Here is a 12,766-nt window from a genome sequence, read left to right on the forward strand (position 1 = left end):
CCCCGCCCGCGCCGCCGCAGACAGAGCCCGCCGGGCACAGCCCCCCGCTCGCTGTCAGTCCCCGGGGACGGGGGAGAGGCGTTTCGAGGCGATCGCAGGCGCGGGCGGCTCGGCGGCCGCGCCCCGCGCCCCGCAGCGAGGGCACGGCGCCGCGGCGGGGGCAGGCGAACGTGGAGGATCGGCGTGGGGGTGTGGGGGGCGCGCGCCGCAGAGCGGCGTCCCGCGGCGCCTGAGGCGGGGGGGGGGAAGGGGGGGTCGCCGGGCCGGATTGGCCGGGCGCGATGCCGATCAGGCGGCGGCGCTGTGCCCACCGGCGGGGCGGGGCGGGGCCGGGCGCGCGCGCGCGGCGGCCGTTGGCCCTGTGGGGGCGGGGCGGGGCGGGGAAGGAGCGTTGTGCGCGAGGGCTCGGGGCGCCCGGCGGCTCCGGCAGGGCAGAGCTGCGTCGGCGGCGAGCGCCGAGCCCGTGCCCCGCCGGCTGCCTGTTTTTTTTCTCCCCGCCTCGGGCTGCGAGTAGCCGCGGCCTCCTCCATGCGGGAAAGGAGGAGGAGGAGGAGGAGGTGGGAGCTGCTCGCCGGCCATCCCCGGCGCCCGGCAAGTGGGAGCCGACCCGCCGCCGAGCCGCTGCTGCCGCATCTCTCCGCGGCGCGAGCCTGAGCCCTGCCCGCTGCGCCGCTCCCAGCCCCCTCCCTCCTCGGGGGTATTTTGTTTTTTCTACCCCTTCTCTCTTCCCCCCCCCCTCCCTTTTCCCCTCTCCTTTCCTCCCTCCCTCGCCCCCCCCCCCTTCTGCTTCTCACCCTGGCTGCGAGCAAAGAGTCTTCATGAGCGCGGAGGATGTCCGGGAAGCATTACAAGGGGCCTGAAGTCAGTTGTTGCATCAAATATTTCATATTTGGCTTCAATGTCATTTTCTGGGTAAGTGGGCCGGTCGCACGGCGTCTTCCTCCCCCTCCCCACCCCAATTTTCTTCTTCTTCCTCCTCCTCCTCCTCCTCCTCTCCCCGCCGCTGCCGGGCTGGGCAGCGTTAAGGGAGGTGTAAAGCGGGGCCGGGGCCCTGCGCGGCCGTTGCGCGCCGGGGGTACGGGGAGGGGGGGTGTCTCCCCTGCAGCCACCCCCTGCCCGGAGCCCTTCCGTCGGCAAGTTTGTGCGGTGCATTCCTGCACCTTCGCAAACTGCCTCTGCCTCTTCCCTTCCGGCCTTCCTAATTGCTTTTGTTGTAGGTGTGAAGAGGTTTTTCCTGTTGCTTTTCCCACCTCTTCCCTCTGCTCCCCTTTGCGGTGGCGGAGGGAGCAGTCAGACACCCAGGCCTTGGAGGATGAATTGATCAGTGTGTTTTCGTAGTTAAAAAAAAAAAAAAATCACAGCTCAAGTTCCCTGAGCAGTGCCGTTTCAGGGGAACGGTTACACAATGACGAGTGTGTGTGCGTGCAGTGGGCTTGTGATGACTAGCTATTACCCTGTGGTAGTAGTAGCAGCAGTAATAGGATGGAGGAGGCAGCACACTTTCCCTCCGCTCCCTGAATCACGAGCCCACGAGAGGCTCGGCTGGGCATTTGCCGCGGCTCTTAGCTGTGTTGCTTGGCCTCCTGCCCGCACAGGGGCTCGTTGCGCCCTTCCTGCACTGGGCAGAGCTGTGTAGTGAAATGTAGCCTGCATATAGTAATATTTCTAGCATCTTCCGCATATGTGGGGCCTGAATGAGAAGCAGATAGCTTTTGTTGCGTTTCCCAAACGCGAGGACGATGGAGGGAGGGCAGGGGGGTACGTGTTCTCCCACAGGTGTAAATGGCTGAGTTTCCCTGACGTATATGGTGTTAGAGTTGGAGGAAGGCACTTACATTACAAGCCCCTCTTCTAACGAGATGCACTATTTACAAGTGACAAACGTGCACACACCCAGGTGGGGTGGATGTGTTCTGATGGCTCTGAAAGCAAGATGAGTACAAATCTGGTTTATTGTTATCTTTGGCCAATTAAGGTCAGCTGGAAACAATTTGCTATGGATGAGGGCGAGGAGAGAAACCTCCATGCCAGTACTGAGGTTGTGGTTACCTTTATCACCCTGCTGAAAATAGAGGAAGATGGTTATGTGACTAACTGGTGTTTATCACTAACCTTGTGTCTGTATTCCTGGAAAGTAAAGATGTCTGGGGAGGATGTTTTGGAAGAGGGCACTTTTGATCAGGGACATGTTTATGGTGAAATATCTTTTTTTAATCAAGAAAGTTAAGCTGTTAGAGTGAAACTGACTCCTGTCACGGACCTTGATTTCAGTGGTTATTTGGCAGAAGAAATAGACCTGTGGTGATGAGCGAAATATTGCAAACTTTGTTCCGACTCTACAGTAGCTGTTCTTGTTGTATTATTTACTTAATTTTTAATGGTCAAATTTGCCATGTTTTTCTTCACCTGCCTGTTTTTTTTTCGATACCCATGAGCACATGGTGCTGTAAACACAGATGTGTTTTCAACAGGAAGGGAGTAGTGTGCTGGAATGGTATTTGAAGACCTGAGTATATCACCCACTCTGCCATTTGCTTATTGTATGGCCCTTGCTTTGTTTTGCAAAATGCTGATGATCTAATTTGTGTCCTTGGCTAAACTTTTGGGGATCCACAAACAAAAAGCACATTATAGGAGTTTAGAGTTATCGTTGTCTAGTTTAGTCATCTCTTCAGAATATTGTTATCTTTTTATGAGGCAGCCTGCATTTATTACCTTGTCTCTCATGAGTTGGAGCGAAAATGTAAGCATTACCTCTTAGAGAATACATTTTAAAGTTTTTTTTTTTAATTGAATTAATGTCAAAACAGAATATTGAACAGTTTGTTATTGGGCCAGAGAAGCTGTAAATACAAATGCAAATTTTGTTGCTGTTGCAACAAAGTGATAATCAAAAATAGCCACTAGTGTAAGTCATTGTAAATAGATTGAAATAGTAAAGAGGTCACTGCATTAACCCCATCATATCCTCCAGGGATCTTGCAAACGCTTAGGTATCTAGTACACCTTTGCTAAAACTCCTGCCAAGGCTTCATTGTATGTTGTTTTTAACACATTATTTTAAAATTTTAATAAAAACAAATGGAAAAAATATTTTCTATTCTACATCGTGAAAGAACAGACTTAAAAATGAATGGAATCTATTTAACTTGAATAGATACTACAAAAAAAATTGGAGGCTTTATATCTCCTGGAATATGGATAACAAATTGTTAAATCTTTCTGTTATTATTTTTTTTGTTGTTTTGCTGGTTCCTCCTCCCCCCCTCCCCAAAAAAAACCCACATCTGAATTGTTATAATAATGAATATGTGAAAATCCCACTGTAGTACTATATCCTTAGCTTAACTAAAGGTGACATTATGCTCTTTAGGAGATGGTTCTTAGTCTTACACCACCTCAGATAATGTTCTGTCCAGCTATATGTATTTCATCCTGCAATAGAAAGGAATGTGATCCTCTGAGTTGGTGTATGTTGGTATATAATTAATGTTCTAGATATACTTGCAAGCTTTTTTTTTCTTTTTGAAATACAGAATTGGAGTTGGTAAGCATGCTGAAAGTACATGATATGAGAATATTTTATGAGATTGTAAAGCTTTTATGAAAGAGTGTCTGGCACTTGCACAGATACCTTTCTTCAAAGAAAGATTTAGGTACTGAGACCAAATAGGCACAAATGAATTTAAATGAAGAGTTAGAACTCACAAAGTTGTCTTTCTCTTTCAGTTGCTCAGCTGTCACTCTCCTCCTTAATGTTCATCAGGGCATGTGCCTGTGCTTTAACTTGAATAGCATGGTGTCTGTATGAAAGTGCCTCGCATGTTCACTACCCTTCTAGGCTGGTAGAATACTTTTGGTTGGTTTGTTTGTTTTTTTTTTTTTTTTTTTTGGTTTTAAATGAACCCTTATGTCTTTGACTAGGTAAACTAGCGTACTCTGCTTTAGATGAGAGCTGAATGCCTAATATAAGGTAACAGAAAAGTTTTCTAAAGCTAAAGAATCAAAAAAAAACAGCTCCCCACCAGTCTTCTAGACTTCTGTGTAGAATGATGTCAAAGGTGTGTAGAATGATGTCAAAGGTGTGTAGAATGATGTCAAAGGTGTGTAGAATGATGTCAAAGGAATCCACTCTGCTTCCCAAAAGCTGAGAACCATTTCTCCTTCTTTCCTCATCTCTTTTGTGTAACACTTTGAGGTGACCTATGGTTCTAGGAATAAATGTTACAAGTCTCTCTGTCTTTTGCTGTAGTTGATGGAAACTATGAATAAATACTGTAGATTTAAATTCAGAGTTAAACTAGATTCCTTTGACCCTAATGTAATAGAAAATATGTATAGAATACATTGACACCTCAGACAAACCTTTGCTTTGTCTTGATGATTCACTTTAAGTTGAGGTATGCTGCAGTTATGATGCATCAGCATATTACAAGTCATAATTTGTTTTAATTTGCTAGGCATCCGCTGGTTTTGATGATAACCTTATGGAGTTTAAATAATCTTCTGAATTACGGGAAGATAGCAGAGAGAAAACTGAATAAGGTTATGTAAGTGTTATGGGACAAGTGTTGGAAAAGTGCACTAACCTTTGAGGTAGGGACAACAAACTGTTCAATTTTGTACACTGTTGATAGTTTGCTCTTGAAGGGATGGTAAATCACTTTCCAATGGCAGCTGGCTTTCAGGTATCTGAAAAGGAATTTCTGGCAATATGCTTTTTCCCTTGCCATTGTTAAATGAAAATAAAAGTTGTTTTTGTGAAATTTGTTCTGTGCAATCCTAAAATGCATTGGGTAGCATTTGGTCTTTAAAAATAATTACGTTGGGAAGATATTCTTTCAGTGGAAGTGAAAAGACATTCTGATCACTGCCCCTGCTCCCTTTATGAGTCAGTGTTTTTTTTATTTTTCTTTATTTTTATTTTTTTATATCACTGAGATAGCCCGGAGAACACTTTGCAAGTGGTCCTGCCACAAGCAGAACAATACTTCTTTCCAAGAACGAGAGTAGTAACTGTTTTGTAACATTAAAAGGTGGAGATGTCTGTAGTGCATATTGATGAACTTGTACACTGTGAGCTTGGGCTTCTGAATTTCTCAGTGTCTGTTTCAGCAGATGTAGCCCCAGTTTTTTAAAGACATGTGAAACTAGAGTAACTCTGTTGGCTCTAGTGGCTTTGCCTCATATTTGTAGAGGTTATTCTTTGAATAAAATTTTCCTTTCCCTCCCTTGCCTTCCTCATGACATTGTAGTAGTCTATAGTATTGGTTATGCAAGGGAAAAAAAAAGATAGGGAGCATGGATGAAGCTGTTTACTTCCTCTGAAGTATTTATTTTCCCCAAACTAGGTATTTATAAATATTTTATTGTTTTAAGCTATTTGATGATTCTAGTTTATAAAAGTTTAAACAAGTGTAAGGGAAAAAGACTAAATACTGGAAAAATATAATTGTGATTAATTCTGCAACTTTTCATATTGGAGTTTGACATACTTTGAATTAATATTTTTGGAACTATCAAATATAGCTTACAGGAGAAGAGAAATATTATGAATTTGGTAAAAATTTACTGTTTTCCCACCTTGATTTTTTTACTATCACAGCTGTGCCACCAAGTGAAACTTGATGTTTCAGTTTCAAGAATAAATTTGGAATCTTTAGAGTTCCAGTCAGAGAAGTGCTCATGCGTGTCAACAGAAGCCTGGGTATAGGCAGTCCCAACATTTATAGGCTACTTCTGTGACTGAAATTTGTTGTAAATACTTACACAAGTACATATCGTTGTGGTCCTAGTTCTGTCTGCCTTGTTGCGTCTTGATAATGTTTTCCTAATAAAGGCAATAGATTCATGTTCAGTAACACTGGATTTGAAAGCATGCATGCTACCTTAAGTCAGTAAAGACAGCCTTTTTATGATAGGCTGCTTGCTGATGTTATCTATGTGTGCATACTCAGCTACTGCATATGATACAATAGGCACACTGGGGAAGCAAACGTGAGCTGTGCTGTGGAAGAGTGGTGTTTTGATGGGAATCCAGAAAACCTGTTTTTAAAAAGAATTGACTGACATCAGGTAGTTCAATAGATGGAAGAGTCCCTTACATCACTCTTCATATGTTCAGTAGAGAAGAGCTTTAAAATAAGCATATACTTGGTTCTTAAAGAACATTTGCTAAGACCTAGTTCCATAGATTACGATAATGCTGAAGTGCTTTTTAGCAAGCTTTATTTTCTTTATTTTTTTAAACTCTGTAAGATGCAAGTAATTGATTAGTAAAGGAAAAAAAAAACTTGATCATGCAGTTAGTGAAACGTTTATAGGATATTTTGTTCCAGTCCTCATTCCTACAAATATATTTCTTGCTACAAATGCCTTATAAAATGTGCTTGGCACTGAGTCTTCCACTTAAAATTTGGAGCGAGCATCTGATGTGTCATGAAGTATTCGGTCTAAATACTTTAACAGTTTGTACTCCATTAACCAAGGCCAGTAACCCATGAATATATGCTCTAAATAATTTAAATCTTGTTATGTTTTGCTTCCAATTAAAACTGGAAGTGAGAATAATTTTTAACCCAAAGAAATCTTGCAACCAAAATCTACCAGGTAGGGAATGCTAGTCTCTAAAGTATAATGCTACAGGGTAGAATTGGGTTTTTTACTTTGCATTGTCCAAAATGTGCAGCTTGCCTCTCAATGAATGGATAGTGGCCTGTCAATAGGAATGTAATTATTTTATTGGTATAGGCAAGAGCACAGAGCTGAGCAGCTCATGTGGTAACAAAGCTCTGTTAGTGATGACCCTGAAGTGACTGTCAACATTAACCATGAAAGTGCCTTCCAATATAGTAATATACTTTAAAAACTTTTTTAAATGGCTTTTTTATTAGTTAACATTTCATAGTGAATTTGTAGTTTTGCACAAGTTTCTATCTTATTTTCTCACTGAAAAATGGGAAAACACGATTGCAATGCAGTATAGAAAGAATTAAACCAGGAAAGCTTGTTATTTTTTTATTGATATACTGAGTTGTGTTCTACTACTGTTATATACCAGAAAGTTCAGGAAACCTAGATTGTTCTTTACTGGTTTGAGACCTAATTCCAGGTCCCAGTTTTCTGTTGTTCTGTTCTGTGAGTTTGGGGGGGGGGGGGGGGGAAATCCTATTTTTGATTCTTCTATTCACTGCCAAAAATTCCTCCGTCATGGATCATCATGGGTATAGATTTCCACTGATTTCAGTAGGCCTTTGTACAGGTGTAAGGGTCAGTGTGGGTAGGTGTCACTGCTGGATCACTGCGCTGTATAGAGTTGGTTTTGTAACATACACAAAGATCTGCAGCAGTCCAGCCCTTTCTTTATACTCACATTTTAAAAAGTGTTACAAACACATTGAGGCTTAAAGAAAGTCCGGAGTGCTTGATTTGGTATCAGGCTCTGATGCAGTGTGATCTCATATAACCTCCAGATGGCCTGGCTTGTGAGGGTGCTAAAAACAGTCAGATCCTACTCCTTTAGCAGTATAAAATAAATAGGGCAAGTAGCAGCAGTGGCTTTTATTTATTTATTTTTAATATGTGTCAGTCTCCACATCACACATTTTTCAGTTAGTGTTTCAGCTTCCCAGTCACTTTCCTCTGGACAGCATTTAGAATAAGTATTTCAGCACACACAGAGGATCTTATGAATGAACTATCAATTTCCCACAGAACTGGGAAAAATCAATATGCCTCTTCCAGGCTTTGAAAATCCCTCTGCTCCTAGTGAAGGCTCTATTATATCAAATAATATTGAAAATCATTTCAAGCAAAGTTCTTGATATGTGCTGGTGGAAGAAATCTTTCTTCTTTCTGCAGTGAAGCAAATAGGTATTATGAAAATGCATTTGTATGCCTACTTTGTACCTCTTGCCTTCCTGTTTTTTTTTCAACAGCAAAACTACCTGTATAAAAAAAATCAAAGAAAGGAATGTAGGAACTTCTCTCTCAACAGGCAAATAAAGTTATGCCTAAGGGTGTTTGGTGCTTCTTTGTAGTATTGCACTGAAAGAACTAAAGGGAGGCTGGGTGCCTTTGGATATATGAAATATTTGGGGTTCATAGAAGCTTCTTGTCTCTTGTTCTTGCTGAGTATGTTGTTAGTGAGTTAAAAACTGTGTGTGTCTGTCATAGGATCAGTAGCTTGTGCAGAGTAATGAATACAATAGAAATAGTGGGATTGCAAGCAATAATTGCAATAATTCAGCCTACTGGGCATTTTCTTGCATTAATTGCTTGTGTTTAGTTGGAGTCCTGCTTAACTCACTTTGATTTAGGGGCAAATTTTCTGTGATACAGAGCATCAGTTTATGTCAGGATTCAGTTTTCCTGTGTCAAGAGGGCAGCGTCTTTCAATCAAGCTCTCTTCCCTGAAGGAAAGAAGCAGCAGCACAGTGCAGGATGTCACTGCTAGCTTATCCATCTAGAACTGGTCATTTTGTCATGGCCTGCGTCACAGGTTCTTCCTGTCAGCCGGTATGGACACCTTTGTTTTATGTACATGTGCACTGGGAGTACATTGAACTTTCTGAGAGTAGGTTTTCCACACTTCCCTCTTGATGAGTTGTATCTCTTCTTGTCATCTTTTTTTCCCACCAGCTGTGGTATAAAGAGCTGGAAGAGGTTGTCTGCTATGTGCTGTAGATGTTCTGTATATGAAAGCAGAGACACTGAGATAAAAGATCACAGATGTATGGCAGAAGTCTTGTTATATCATACCATGCTGAAATTAGTGTTGTGGCATCTCAGGAGAAATTCTTTGTAGTTTGTATAGCATTCTCTTTGCAAGGTCACATGGTTACAGTGTTTCAGGCTGAAGGACAGAATTTAGAAAAGGCAACAATTGCAAAAATTGTGTCCTGCTGGCTAATTAAGAAGATACGTGAGGGTCAACAAGACTTCTTGGCCAGACTCAGCTGGGAGTATACTGAGGTGCTCTGTTGTGTGCAGGATTTTTTTAAAATTATTTTCTGCCACTGAATATGCAACTGGAAGGGCTCCTTTCTTCTGTGGGTAAAAAGAATTTCATAGAAGCTGTCTTACTGATTGCCAGTTTACCTGGGTATGAGTCGTGTGAATTCATAATCAGTTCAATAATAATTGTGGTAAAAGGGAAGAACAACCACCTTAAAATTAGAAAGCCTGTTCTCTGAGGAGTTATTTGTTTCTATGTAAAAAATCAGCCATATGATTTAGGCAGAAAAAATGTTTGTGTATATTCATAATTACAGTTAATAAATGATTAAGACCTAGTTCTTATCAATGTTGTTTGGTTATACCAAACTTCTCTTGTTTGTCTTTCTCTGGGCATCCAGGGTGATGTGAAAACCCCTTTTATTGTTTTTGGTTTTTTCTTCTCTCTCTCTTTCTCTCTCTCCATGGTTGAGAGGACCTGTTTCCATACCTGGGCCATTTTCTTCTTTGGTTATGGTAGTTTTTTCTTTACAGCTGACTTAGCTCTGCTGCCTTGTCCTCTGCTCTCATGCAGACACTAGAGTTTGCAGCAAATGGCTGGAGCTGGTGCAAGACTGCAGAACTAAGTGTTAGTACAGCTGACCTGTCAATGGGAGTAAACTAGTCAGTATCCAAATCTGACCGAAGACTGTGTCTTGTTGGGATCTGTTCCTATCCACTTGCTGTTTAGCTGCAGAGTGAAGTACGGGAAGTGAAGGACCAGCTCCTTCTACGTCCTTCTATAGGTCAACGTAAAGAAATTATGCAAGCGTGACCTGTTTCAACTCTGATAAGCTAAGTAATTTTGAGCTGTGGAATATGCAGAGACATCAGACATGATGCTTTATTAATGCTCAACTCAGTCCAGTGAGGACTGTTATGTAGGCATACGTGCTACTTGGGATGCTCCTCCAGTGCACTTTATTCCTCCCCTACTTTAGGAAGACTTAGGACTATTATCTCTCTCCTCATAATTGCTCCATGATATTGGAGAAAGAAGGAGCAGTGTGAGTCTACCAAGCTCATTGTAATGTGTGTTTACTCTGAACTTATGTAAGTGCACAACTCCATCATCTACCTCTCTGGTTTCTCTCTTTGCATATGCGTTCCAAATACCATAACAGCCTCCGTAATAAAATCTTCTATTGGGGTGGTTTCCTGGAAGAAGTGGCAAATCTGCAGAGCAAGGGGTATTTGCCATGATTATTGATTCCCGAGTATCCTTTTAATGACTTGGTTGCAAACAGTTGTTAGTAAACATTTAGAGATTCTCGTTTGCGTGCGTGTTTTTATGCATATGTGCTTTTTAATTCCTTGCTTGCTACAGTATAGGTTCTCATTGACTTATATGCCTAGAAGCAGTACTTGGAGAGGTTAGAAACCCATTTAACTGTTACATGGAAAGAAAATCATTTTGCACTGATCTTCCTCTGACTGTTTTCCACTCTTCTGTTGCTGGTGCAAAATTTAGCAATGTCACTAATGGTGTTCCCACTTAAGCTAAGCAGGACTGACTGTGGTTTAAAAACATTTAGCTTTTCCATATAAATATTCTCATTCCTCTTACAGTTTCATGTCTTGAAGATAAGCAAAACCCCTGCATGGATAGCCTAAAGGTTCAGAGTGGCATCTGAATCAAGTTTATCATGCAAAATTGTTTCTGTGCTGCTAGTTAGTGCATTTAACTCATGAACACAAGACCTCCCAAGTAACACCTGCATAGATGTACTGTTTTAGTTGATGTGTCCATCTATAAGGCCGACTAATATGAAACCTGTATGTGCAGATCTCTGGTATAATGAATTTCACATTTGTTTCATAGATGATTGCTGCAGGAGTGAGCCATGTAGGATCCATGTAGAGGCATGGTGAGGTGAAATAGATGAGACTGTTAGACTGACATGGTCAGCAAAGATTTGAGGGGCTTGCTGTGATTACTTTTTTGAACTGTAGCTCAAAATGAGGGACATACTGTGAACTCCTTTTGAACCAGAGCTTGCTGCTCTGGAGCTCACGGTCTCAGTGTTACTCAAAGTTGTACTCCAAAAGTGAAATGAAATGAGGGTGGTGGTTGTTGCTGCTACTGTACTTTTAGAAGTATAGTGGAAAGTCCTATCTATTTTGAGAGCTGGTGTGACACTTTTGTATCTTTGAACACCTATCAGAGCTTCAGAGAATACTGCTATTTATGTAAATCTCCATAGTGCATTGAAGTCAAATTCACATTTATGCTAAGTGACTATCTTTGTGCCAATCTGCCAGTGCCACCTCTCCTTAAAATGACTGCAGACTGCACTTGAGAAGCTGGAGCAATGTAGAGCAATTTTAGTGTGCTGTCAAAACTATTCATGTGAGCAGGATTAGACTGCTAGCTTGAGGAATTTAGAGGAGCTGATCAGGTGGAAGGGTGGACTTTGTCTCCATTGTGGGGTGGGATTGGACTTCTGTATAAATGTATTTCTGTGGTGAGAAGAGAAACTTGAAGCTTTTCCATGAAAGAGTAGGGATGTGGAATATACGATGTCTTTTTCAAAAAAAAAAAAAAAAAAAGGAGGTATTTTACTTTGAGAATGGAACCTTCTAAAAGTCATAAGGCTGTCATATTTTGACTGAATAAAAAACTGCCTCATTTTCTATTCCATCTCTCCATGTTGCCTGCGAGGCAGATATCTTTCTGTAGTTACTGATATCTAAGTGCCACTTAGGGAGCTCTGACTCATTATTCCATTCTATTTTCTTAATAGAACTTTATTCTAGTTTAAAAAACCCTCTTGCTTTAAAAAATGAACACAAAACAAACCAAAATAAATATTTACATAAAGACATTTCAGAATTCGTAGAAAACAAACCATGGATCAATTATTAAGTTCCTTCTCTCTCTCTCTCATCCACTTACTGATGTATTAATTTTGAATGAATCCCCTGCATAGTTTGTCTTCATCCACTTAGGGTATAGAGCACAATGGCTTTCAGCACTGTAAGTGCATGGGGCCTTGTTACAGGTCTCTGCATATGAGCTAGGACCAGCTCCTGTTGACTTCAATGGGAATCAGTTGGTGACAGCTGCATAATTAGGCCCTTGGTTTTCAAGCAATGTCTTTCAAAAAAATAAAAGGGGAGGGGAAGCACCCAGTAATGACCCCCCCCCCAAAAAAAAAAAAAAAAAAAAAAAAAAAAAACAGCACTGGAAAGATTGTGAAAAGAGCTATAGCTATTACTTCAGTCTATCTAAAGAGCTAAGAGCTGACAAGTACTCTGCAGTCTGGCCAAGAGGCAATGGCAAAGAACAACGGAGCCTATCGGGCAGCGTGTCTGCTGGCCTGTGTCTCAGCAGTATCCTATCTGTCAGTTTTGGACCTTTAAATGAATGCTTTTCCTGCATCATAGAACTGAATCAAATACTTCTAGTGCTGAGGGAATTTAGCTGCTGAAGCATGCAGGGTTCATTCACAGCTGCTTGTTGTGATTGTTCTCTCTGTTTTTATGGTAGTAGTGTGCTTGTATGGAGTAGCTTAGAGAAGCTGGTGCTAACTGATCAACTGTGGAAAGCATTGTACCTTCCCCCTCATCTGGACAGTGAGCTGGTAGCCACTGGTGTTTGCTATAACTAGTGGTTCATAGTACTGTTTTGAGTACTGAGTCCTGCTCCTGCTAGACACGCATGTAGTAGAAGCAACTTAATGATAAATTTGTCCCATGAATGCTACTAATCTATATCTGTTAAGTACCACTACTCATGTGGTCTACCATTAGTCACATAAATCACCACATT

General features: G+C 41.7%; 1 protein-coding gene across 1 annotated transcript in view; it reads left to right on the forward strand.

Annotated features, from left to right (window-relative positions):
- Positions 1-403: 403 nt before the first annotated feature.
- The window catches only part of TSPAN5 (tetraspanin 5), an 85,265-nt gene continuing 72,902 nt past the window's right edge, over positions 404-12,766 (forward strand). The window contains exon 1 of the mRNA XM_062575007.1: positions 404-912. Coding sequence (XP_062430991.1) covers positions 832-912 — 81 coding nt within the window. The 5' untranslated portion in view covers positions 404-831. The remainder of the gene's footprint in view (positions 913-12,766) is intronic.

Source organism: Rhea pennata, chromosome 4 (assembly GCF_028389875.1).
Source record: "Rhea pennata isolate bPtePen1 chromosome 4, bPtePen1.pri, whole genome shotgun sequence".
Lineage (NCBI taxonomy): Eukaryota > Metazoa > Chordata > Aves > Rheiformes > Rheidae > Rhea > Rhea pennata.